An 11,269-nucleotide genomic window follows, 5' to 3' on the forward strand; every position below is an offset into this window, starting at 1 on the left:
GTCCCTCGCTGTCCCCAGAGGCTCCGTGGGAGGGGACCTTGGGGACACAGCAGGGATGGCGCTGCCCCAGGGACCCTGCCCTGCCCTGCTGGGGTGAAAGCCACCAGAGCTGTGACAAACACGAGTGGCACAGTCGGGGCTGCTCCTGGGCCACACCAACCTCATTTAACCCCAAAGGAGAAGCCAAACCCAGAGCTCTGGGAGCTGCTGGAGGCTTTTCCAGCGGGATGAGGGGGGTTATTCCCAGCTGAAATGCAGCAGAAAACAATACAGTGAAATAAACATTAAAATTTACTTAAAAGCATACATATTGAACTATTTAAATATTTTAAAGTATATATATATATATATAAAAACATGTAGTTTTATATAATTATATATATTATATATTTATTATGTATAAATAAATATTATATATTAGAAATAGTATTATTTATAAATATTATATGTATACTATTGTATATTATTATAAATATATATTAAATATCAATATACTGTGATTATATATTTATCTTAAATATGACTATATTATAAATATTGTTTATAGTATTTCTATTAAATATTATAAACAATATTTATAATATAGATAATATTTATAATATAATTGATATATTTATTTAGAAATATTATAGATAGATATATATTGATTATATTATATATTTATTATATTATATATAGCATTGGTTATATTATGTATTTAATGAATAATATGGAGAATATGAATAATGATGGAGAATTTCCAGGGCTCATTTGATGAGGGTTTGAGGAGCTTTACCCTGTTCCAAAGGATCTCTGTTGCCTTCTTCCATGGAAAATTCAACCTCACTGGCAGATAACCAACAGACAAAGAGGAAGGGGAAGAAAAACATTAAATCAAGGATAAAATAAGCACAAAAACACCAAAGCACCAGTGAAATCCAATGTTCTCTAAAAATCTGCGGTTTATTCATTAGAATTCAGTGAAAGGAACATTCATTTTTAAAACACAATCAATACATTAAAAACTTGAAAGGACTAGTAGCATTGAGACTGGGGAGGAAACAAAAAACCCAAATTCAGCCAGGTTGGTCACCTGGGAGGAGCTGCCAGCCGGGCAGCAGGGAGGGGCAGCTGAGGACAAGGGCTAATTCATTACTCCCTTACAGCTGAGAGGCTTCTTGGGATCTGAATTTCTCACTTCACCCAAATGGAGCTTTGGGGTGGCTCAGGGTGGGTGAGAAGAGCAGGAGGCCCCAGCTGGAGAGGAGGGAGCCCAGAATTCCAGGCCAGAGGGAATGTGGAAAGTGGGTCTGAGTGCCCCAGGAATGTTCAATGAGAAACCTTCCCACCCATCCCTGTGGGGAATGGGGCAAACCCAAACCAGAGAAACTTTTAAAAGCACCATCAGGTGTGAAGTTATTAATTAGAAGATAAAAAAAAATCTCTGCAGAGCCAAATCAGTGACAACTCCCACCTCTGCTGGGGGGAAAAAGAGGGGAAAATCTGCTTTGGGCTGGATTTGAGCATTCCAGAAGCTCTGCTCTCCTCTGATGCTGAAGTTGAAGGCAGTGTCATTGCAGGGAGATGTTTGGTGAGGCAGAGCACAGGCTGGAGCTCCCTGGAGAGGGAGGGAGGGGAAGGTGGGGAGCCCTGCTAATCCCAGGATTATTTAAGGAGCAATCCTCAGGCACCAGGGTGAAATCCCAGCCTGGCCAGGGGAGAGGAAACCTGTCCAAGAGCACTTCCATGCACCAACAGCATCTCCTGCACAAGGATTGAAAAGCCCAAATTTGAGATAAAATAACATCAGCAGACAGCAGGAAAAGCCTCAGCTGGAACCTGTGGGCATTTTATAACATTTGGAGGGAGAAATGACCAAAATCCAGAGATTCAGATTAAAAACAACACTGGAAAGCAAAGAAGGGACAGCTGAGTGTGACAGAGGAGGGTTAAGGACATCTCAAGTGTGTGCAAAGTGTGTTTGTGAGGCCTGGGGGCACATTCCCAGGGAGCAGGTGGGATCTGGGCACAGCAGCAGCAGGAATGGCCTTTTATCCACGGGAAAAGCAAACCACAGCACTTGGAAAGACAAAGACACACGAGTAAAAGAACAGTCTGTAAAATTTCCCCATGATTATAAAATGCAAAACTATACAAAAATAGAGAAAATTGACCGTTTTCTTATGTGTATAAAAACAAACAAACAAAAGAAAACCCCCAAGTCCCCAGAATGCAACACAACCTCTGGGCAGTGCTTCCATCCCAGCTCCACAGCCCCAGTCCCTCACTTCCCTGCAAGGAACAGGTGAATTCCTCACGTTTTTTCCTAAATATCCTGGCAGGACCTTCTCTGCTCCTGACTTTGTGACTGGTTTCTGCTTGGGAAGCCCTTTTGCATCAGAAGCCTCAGTGGCCACCCCAGCTGGGAGCTCCTGGGGTAAGGCAGTGTTGGGCTGACCCAGCTCCAGCCCAGCTTTGTTCCCATCGATGCCAAGTGGGGATTTTTGGGAAGAGTGGCTCAGCAGGCAGTGAAATCCAATCCCTACTGCAGTCATCATTGCCAGGCTGAATTACTGCACTAGAAATTCCAATTTCTTTGGGTTAATGGGGCAGAATCTGCCAATAATCCAGCAAATTAGTGACTAAACTGCATTAGGAAAACTCATTTGAATTCCAGAGATATTTGCCTCATTGAATTCCCATCGAATTAAGAGGAGAAACCTTTGGTATCAAGTCAGATGGCCAAGCCTTGGCTGCGAAGCTCCCCAGGATCCCAGAACACCCTGGAACATTCATGTAGCACCCAGACATTGCCAGCCCCCCAGGGACACCCTGGAACATTCATGTAGCACCCAGACATTGCCAGCCCCCCAGGGACACCCTGGAACATTCATGTAGCACCCAGACATTGCCAGCCCCCCAGGGACACCCTGGAACATTCATGCAGCACCCGGACATTGCCAGCCCCCAGCAGGACTTTGGCTGAACAAAGCTCCAGAGCCTGGAACCCCCCCAGATGCCTTTGGTGAGATGCTGAAAGGAAATAAAGCAGGGATTGACCCCAGGCAGGGTGTGAGGGGGTGACAGTGGCCCTGTGGTGTCCCCAGCAGGGTGTGCCCATGGTTTGGGGTGGGATGGGCACAGAGCTGGCCCTGCCCTTGCTCCAGGGAGGGATATCCCACGTTCATTAGCAGCTGTGCTAACGAGGGGAGACACCCCCACAGCGAGGGCACTTTCACCATTGTCCCCCAGGGGTGGCAGTGGCACCAACACCCAGGTGTGTCCCAGGAAACCCTCCCTGGTGTCCCAGAGGGGTGAGGGAACAGAACCATGGCCCAGCAGCTGCCAGGAAAACATGGAAAAATCCAGGTGCGAGCCCCTGGATGCACGGGTGGATCTGCTCTGCCTCAGCAGGACAAGCACAGCACACACAGAGGCTGAACCCAGCCCTGCCCTGCCCTCCCTGCTCCTTCCCACACACCCAAGGGCAGGGCAGAGGAATCTTTTCTCAAAAGGAATATCAAAACCTCGTTTTGCTTGGCGGGGAAAAAACCCATCAAACCCAAAGCAGCTCCTTGTGCTTTGGGGGATGGCAGCTGATGGAGCCACATCCATGTGGAGCAGGAGCAGCACGAGGGTGACCCAGCAGGGCAGCACTCAGCAGGAAAATGGAGTCTGGCCCAAGCAGAGCCATCCCTCACTCCACACACGTGGTAAAACTCCAGCGTTCCCACTTTGGGATTATTTATTTTGAATGCTACAAACTCTGCTGCAAAGAAAAATAGAGAAAGGGCAATGAGGTGGGGGAAATAAAAATCACTGGTAATGGAATTGAATCAGAACACAGAGCTTGGACAGGACAGGGAAGCAGCTTTGTGTCATGGATTGGGTTTGGGATCACAGAGGGGACCAGGAGCCTGGAACAGATGCCACAGGAGCTCACAGCACAGTCTGTCCCCTCAGTTGTGTCCCTCCTCCACATTCCCTCAAAGAGGCAAAAAATCCCAACCCTCCAGCAGCTTCCAGGCTTTTTGTTCCCTCCAGACAGGAGAGAAGCCCAATGCAGCTGTGGCCCATCCCAAATTCCAAGGAACACAAAACTTCCCTCCTGTGGGTTTATGCAAAGAAAACAATCTTAAAATAATAAAATAAAATTAAAAAGCCACAAAGCTTCCTTTTGAGAAAGTAACATCATCTGCCACTTCACAGCTACAGGCATGATGCAAATGTAGCTTATTTCAAAGGCCTCAGCCCTGTCCCCATGGCCCTGGAAAGGCCAGGAGCCCAGGACAAGGCCCAGGAAAGGATTCCACCAGGAATTCTGCACCGTCAGGACAGACCACAACAAAGAAGGGACCAACACTTTGTTCTTCAAAGGGACACCATGGACAGCACATCTTTCTGAGCAAATTGAAACTAGACCTGGAGAATGTTATCAGCACACACACAAAAGCTCCTGCTTTCCTTTGGGGCAAGGATAAATCAAATAAATAAAAACATTGCTGCAAAGTTCCCCTTTCCAGCTGCCTTGCCCCATCCTCACTCTGGAACAAGCAGCACGTTCCTCCCTGTTCCCCACACTGAGCCTGGGCTGGAAGACATTCAAAGTGAGTGTGAACCAAAACATTTCACCCACATGAGGAAAACAGCCCCATTTCCCTCAAAACTCTGCCCAAGGCCTGTTTCCCCAGCCCTGCACAAACCCCAACCTGCCACACCAGTAGCAGGTCCATCCCCAGCTCCTGCCAGGGGCCGCTGCTGCTGCACTTGGTGCTGGAGAGGGCTGGAAAACCACAAAGTGCCTCAGTGGTGATGCAGGAATCCTGGAGGCAGCTCCAAGCTGCTTCCAGAGCATCCACAGGGGCAAGGCCACGGATGTTTGCAGGAGAGGAGCATCAGCCCAGCTCAACTCAAGTCCTCCCCAAACTGCTCCCAGTTTTTTCCCTCCCTTTGCACCCCTTCACTCCTGCCCAGAGCGGCCTCAGCGGGGTGAGTGACACGGTGACATTCCTGCAGCCTTTTGGCTTGGTGACAGTGACATTCTTGCAGACACTCAGCCTGGGTGACACGGTGACATTCCTGCAGCCCCTCAGCTGGGTGACAGGGTGATGTTCCTGCAGCCCCTCAGCTGGGTGACACGGTGACATTGCTGCAGACACTCAGCTGGGTGACAGGGTGATGTTCCTGCAGCTACTCAGCCTGGGTGACACTGCACACGGTGCCCCGGCAGGGGCCATGCCCCGGGGTGGCCCTGCCCTTGAGGGGCTCGGTGCAGCGCTCCGGGCTCTCCGTGTCCCCGCTGCCATTCCCGGGATGCTGTGGCACGCCCTGGGCAATGCCCACAGGTTTGCCCCTGGCACGGTGCTCCGGGGAGCAGGCAAAGCCAAAGCTCGGGGGCAGCTCTGCCTCTCCCAGGGGTAGCAGGCGGGACAGCTTGGGGACATCGCCGGGGTAGCGGAAGGACCCGGCGGCCTCCCGGGCCCGCCTGGGCTCGGCCTGCAGGGGGAGGTTGGAGGGCCGGAGCGGGAGCCGGCTCAGCTCCGCCTCCTGCGGCCGCCGCTCCGGAGCCTCCCCGACGGCACCGCACTGGGACAGAGGCAGGAACGGGGACACGGTGTCCGGCGGCTCCGAGGGCTCCCACACGCTCTCCACAGCGCCAGCCGGGGCCAAGTCCCAGAGCTCCATCCCGCCGGGAGCCGCCTCGGGGCCGCGCTGGAGGTGCCGCAGGCCCGGCCAGCTCAGGCCACCCTCGGGAGCCAGCAGCTCGCCCTCCTCCTTGCTCCTGCTCCTCCTGGCTCCGGCAGAGTCCTTCCTGGCCCAGAGCCGGCAGGGCTGGGGGGCGCTGCGGGCCCCGGGCGGCTCGGCCAGCTCGAACTCCAGGCTCTCGGTGTCCAGCGAGCGGCTCCGCCGGTCCACGGAGAGCGGCGCGGGCATGGAGGGGCTGAGGCCGTGCAGGCGCAGGTGGCGGGGCAGGCTGGCCACGCCCCAGTTGCAGCTCTGGAAGGAGCCCGGGGAGAAGGCCAGGGACATTCTCTCGTCACATTCAGCCAAGGACTCTTTCTGTCCGTAGCCATCGTCAAAGGCCTCGGCGATGTCCTCGCCCGCCGTCAGCTCCGGGTGCTGCTCACACTCCCCTTCCCCATCCTGCTCCACGTCCACCACGTCGAAGGTGACCATGGTGGGGAGGGCAGGGAGGTTCTGGGTGAAGGATGAGCTGGAGGCCGAGCTCCCCAGGCTCTCAGAGAGGCTGGAGAAGAGGGTCCCGCTGCTGGCAAACTCCACCAGAGCCTGGGAGAAGTTCACAGCGTGCTCGGGCTCGCTGCCCACCTGGGGCTCACCAGGACCGGGCTCTGCTCCACCACCGTGCTCCTGCTCGGGCAGCCTGAACACAGGGAACATCCCTGCCTTGCTGCCATGGATGGGGTCCCCAAACATCCCACAGTCCGGGTCTGCATCGAACCCCGGGTTGTTCTTTGTGAGCTGAATAAGGCAACTTCCAGGGGCTTTTTGGCTGTTGTAACAGTTTTCCAGACACCGAGTCCCTGGAAAATCCCTCCACTCTGCATTTTCAGCCCTAGCCACTGCAACCCCACCATTGACAGCCCGGCCTGGGGTGTGTGAGGCCACCTGCTCACTCCCAAGGCCACTCTGGCTCTTGCCAGTGGAGCTGGCTGCTCTGGTTTTACATTCAATGCACTGCTTCTCCCGGGGACACTTCTCCTTGCTGGAGACATCCAGGCGTTTCAGGACCGGCTCCCTCTGCAGCTCCCAGTACAGCAGCTCCTTCTGAATGGCTGCAAGCCCCTCCTCTTCACTTTCCATCAGCCCTCTTTTCTGATCCATCATCTGCTGGATCAGGCTCTTCTCTGCAGGGAGGCAGAAGTCCATGAAGTAGCTGAAGATGCCCTGGCGTGGGACTTTGCCCTCGAACAGGGATTCCTCCCCGTGACAGGGGCTCATCAGGGTGTCAAACTCATAAAGTGCATCGCCACTGTAGCTGTCCCGGGGCAGCCGGTCCTTCTTGAGCTCCTCTCCAGCCTCATCCTCTGGCCCTGGCGTGGTGGAGTCGTAATACCCCTCATCACTGTTTGGGGCAGACTCCTGCTGGTCGCTCTGGGGCGTCAGGAGGTCAACGCCATTCATGGCATCCCCCACGTAGGGGTTGGCATCGGCCTCGTGAGAGGCGTGCGTCTCCAGGCTGCTGCTGGACACCTGGGCCCCGTGGCTCCTGTCCCCCGGCACGCCGCCGTCCCACACCTGCTGCAGGTACTCCTCAGCCTCCTCAGGGATGGCCATCTCCTCGCCACCGCCCTGGTAGGTGACGAGGCAGGAGCTGCGCTTGGCGGCGTCGCGGCTGCGCTCCACAGAGATGCTGCTCTCGGCGATGTCGGGCTCGGCGATGTCGTCCCCGCAGCCCGTCAGCGAGTCAAAGCTCTTCAGGGAGGTGACGTCCCCCAGCATGAGGCTCAGCAGGTCCCCGGAGTGCAGGCAGGGAGGCTCGCTGTCCATGAAGTCAGGGTGGAAGGCCAGCAGCAAACTCTCACGGTCAAACTCAGCGCAGGCAGCAGCCTCGGGCTCTGATTTTGTATCCGGAACGTCCCCGTTCCCTGGCACGGCCACCGTGTCACCCTCGGGGGTGCCTCCATCAGCTGCGGGGCCCGTGGGCTCGGTGGCCTCCCCACAGCTGGAGTCGCCCCCCGAGTCCCCTGGGCCGGCCGTGGCCTCAGGGCCCGGCCCTGCTCCCCTGCTCTCCACGGCCCCTCGGCTCTCTGCTCCCATCCCAGGGGCATTCCCGGCCTCCTCGGTGTCCCCGTTCCACTCGGGGAGCTCCGCCTTCTCACTCTCGGCTGCCTTGCTCTTCCGGTGCCGCCGGATGCTGTTAAAAAACCCTTTCAGCCCTTTCTTGGGTCTGGGGCACGAGGATTTCTCCCCGTTGGGCTTTTTGTCACAGCCCTCGATGCTGCCGGGGGGAGAGCCGTCCTGCTGGCCCGCCTCCGCCCTGCCGCCGCTGTCCGGGGCCAGCTGGGCGCTGCGGGAGCCGGGCAGGGGCCCGGGCTGCCCGTCCCTGCCGCCCTCCGCGGGGCTGCCCGGCCGCGCCGCACCGCCCTTGTCACAGGCGGCGCCGCTCAGCCCGTCGTGGGTCTTGCACTTGCTGAGCCCCTTCTTGCCGCGGCCGCCGAAGAAGCTGGGCAGGGTGCAGATGCTGCGCTTGCCCCCGAACAGCTTGAAGGCCGTTTTCCTCAGCTTGCCGGGGGGCGGCTGCTGCGGCTCGGCCGCCAGCACGGAGCCGTCGGCGCTGTCGGGAGGGCCGTCCCCGCCCTCCTGCCGCCGCCGGTCCGCTCCGTCCCGCTCCTCCGGGCTGCCCGTTTCCATGGCAGCGGGCGGGCCTGGCTCTAGCTGCAAGCGGCGGCGCGGGGAGCGCGGAGCTCGGGGCGCAGGGATGGACACATCACCGCCGACCTGAGGCACAGGAGAGGGCACACGTGAGGGAGGACAGGCAGCGGAAGGGGCAGAGCTGAAGGCACCGGGGTCTCCATCGCCGGCTGGAGGAGCCTCCAAGCTTTGCCTCCACTTCCAAAATCCAGGCACCAAAATGTCGCCTAAATGTAGCAGCTCACCAGAGCAGGAAAACCACACATTCCCCCTTGGGTAAATCCCTGGGGACACGCAGGTCTGACCCCTGCACCTCCTCGCTCCAAGCCCTGCAGCTTCCCAGATTTTCTGTCTCCAGGGTGATCAGGTTTGGCCACCTTAAAGTGAGAGCAAGCAGCTTCCAAACCCTCTCCCAGCTCTGCCAGGCCTCATGCCAGGCTCCAAAGAGCATCCTGAGGGAGGCCAAACCAGGACACAGCCCCCCCTACGCACGTGTCCGGGGAAAAATCACTCTGGTTACTACCCTGGCTTTTTTTAATAGAAGATTTCAGTTGTTTTTAAAATAATCTGTGCAGCCAGAGAGAATCGCCTTAAAAACACCCACTGTGAACCCCCTGATCAGATTATCCCAGAAGCAGAGAGGTAGGTTTGAAATCTGACCCTGGACTGCTGTTAGGAACAGCAGAAATAAAACAATTATAATCATGTTTCTTTTACAGAGGTGAGGGTGGAGAAATTAAATGCAATAAAATCCTAATGTGCTCCCAAGCTGTAAGTGCCCCAGGCTGAGCTCTGACTGACAGGAGGCCAAGCAAACCTTCCCAAGGTGTTTAGCCAGAGATCCCAAATTAAAAATACATCCAAACGATGCTCCTGGACCCCACACCAAACCTGCAATTCCAGGTGATTTTTATTCCTAGGTTATTCTGCCTCTATATTGATCTGGCATCGGCTGGAACTGGACGGGCTTTCAGGTCCCTCCCAACCCAGCCCATTCCGAGGTTCTGGAATTCTGGGATTGCTGATAACCCCTCACGTTCACCTGTCCCGCTGGAAGCAGCAGCTGGGGCGTAGCCGGCTGGCACAGCCGCCTCCCCAGCGGCAAACTGGGCTTGTCCAGCTCCACCAGAGCCCACCACGAGTCCCAGGAGCCTCCAAAGCCTCTGGAGAGAGCTGGAGAGGGGGGCCTGGGAGAAATGCTCGCACCTGGCCGGGAGCGGGGCTGCTGGAAAAGGGGGGAAATGAGCCTAAAGCTGCACCTGGACAGGGGCGGCTGGAGAACAGCCGGGGAAGGGCACGAGACAGAGCCAGCATTACAAAAATTCCTTTTGGGAATCGTTCCTCTCCAGCTCCACGTCAGCACCGCGGCACGGCTGCGGAGGGGAGGCTGGGGTAGGATAAAAAATGAAATAAATAAAAATGAAAGAAAGGGAAATAAAGGGCACCGAGGGCAAAGAGCCACCACCAAGAGAACGTGGAAAATAAGGTTTAAAAGCCAACAAAAAGCAGCACGGTAACAATGAAATGCAGCGATTCACCCGCAGAGGGGACCCTCGGGACCCCCGGCCCGCCCAGCCCCGCACGGGGCCGCTCCCCCAGGCCGGCCCTCCCCGCTCCCCCCGCCGCGCTCCCAAACTTTCGGGAGGATCCGTGAAACCGCGAGGGGCGGGGGGGGGAAGGGGGGGGTCGGTCCGGGCCCGGGGAGCGGCGGCGCGGGGAGCGCGGCCCCGGGCCCGGCCCGTGCCCAGCACTTACCACGGGCGGGCGGCGGCGGCACCGCGGCACCCCCGGGACCGCGGCCCCGGCCCAGCCCTCAGGCCGCGCGAGGGGCGCGGGGCCGCGGGTCCGCCCGGCGCGGCCGGCAGGGGCGGCGCCGCGTGACGACCGGGGCGGGGCCTCCTGACGGGGGGCGGAGGGGGCGGGGCCTGACGGGCGGGGCGCGGTGATTGACGGGGCGCGGCGGCGGGGGGCGGGGCCTGTGCGCGAGGGAGGGCGCGGTCTCCGCATTGGGCCCAATGGAACGGGGCGGGGTCACGGTGACGGGGCGGGGCCGCTGGGCGCGGTCCCCACGGTGTCCCCACGGTGTCCCCCCATGACCGTCCCACGGTGTCACCCCCGGTGGCCCGGGGCGGCCACAGCCGGGGGCGTCCCGGTGGCGGGGTGGGCGTGGCCTCAGGGCTGGTCCCCGTGCTGGGGGCGCGGCCTCGTTAGCGGGAATGATTGACAAGGGGGCGTGGTCTGTGAACGGGGCGTGGCCTTAGGGCGACACCCGCGGACCACGCTGGGTCACGGACACGGAGGGATGTCCTGTTCTGTCCTGGAGCGTGACACTGTGGGGTCAGGGATGGACACTGTGTGACACCGGGGGGTGAAGGATGTGACAGTGTGTGTGACACCGGGATGACACGGCGTGTGTGCCGTGGGACACCTCCCTGGATGTGCTGTGTACCCCACAGGCGTGTCACCCGTGCCACGGCACTGCCAGCCCCCCACTGCTGCACACCCACAGTCCCACGGGCACTGAGCAGCCCGGCAGGGAAGAGCCCTCCCCATTTTTGGGACTCCCAAACCCCTCCCCATTTTTGGGACCCCCAACTCCCAAAAGCCCCTCGGATCTCCACGTGAGGATGACAGCAAGGATGCCACGAGTGGGAATCACAGCAGGGCATGGCAATGTCCCCACAGGACAGCCTCTCCCAGCTCCGGGTGTGCTCCTGCAGGTGGCTGGGAGGGGACAGAAGTGGCAGCAGCAGTGTCATCATTCCCTATGGAGCCTTGTCCAGGCTGCTTCCAAGCCCTAATGCTCCCCTTGGGAGAGGCCCAGAGCCTAATTAATAGATGCTGATTAATTGATCCCCCAGCCCCTGACACAGGCCCATAAATCCTGCGGGGAGGTGCCTGTGTTAGGCCCAGAGCC

General features: G+C 57.6%; 1 protein-coding gene across 1 annotated transcript; it reads right to left on the minus strand.

Annotated features, from left to right (window-relative positions):
• Positions 1-5,113: 5,113 nt before the first annotated feature.
• AMER1 (APC membrane recruitment protein 1) lies at positions 5,114-10,173 on the minus strand. Its single transcript, XM_059482992.1, has 2 exons — positions 10,108-10,173; positions 5,114-8,439 (listed from the first exon to the last, which is right to left on the minus strand). Exon 2 carries the CDS (start codon positions 8,350-8,352, stop codon positions 5,170-5,172), a length of 3,183 nt encoding a protein of 1,060 aa, XP_059338975.1. The 5' UTR covers positions 8,353-8,439; positions 10,108-10,173; the 3' UTR covers positions 5,114-5,169.
• Positions 10,174-11,269: the final 1,096 nt, after the last annotated feature.

This window comes from Ammospiza nelsoni, chromosome 15 (assembly GCF_027579445.1).
Source record: "Ammospiza nelsoni isolate bAmmNel1 chromosome 15, bAmmNel1.pri, whole genome shotgun sequence".
Taxonomy (NCBI): Eukaryota; Metazoa; Chordata; class Aves; order Passeriformes; family Passerellidae; genus Ammospiza; species Ammospiza nelsoni.

Coding starts and splice junctions, on each gene's coding strand:
- AMER1 (XM_059482992.1), bottom strand. CDS start 8,352: ATGGAAACGGGCAGCCCGGAGGAGCGGGACGGAGCGGACCGGCGGCGG.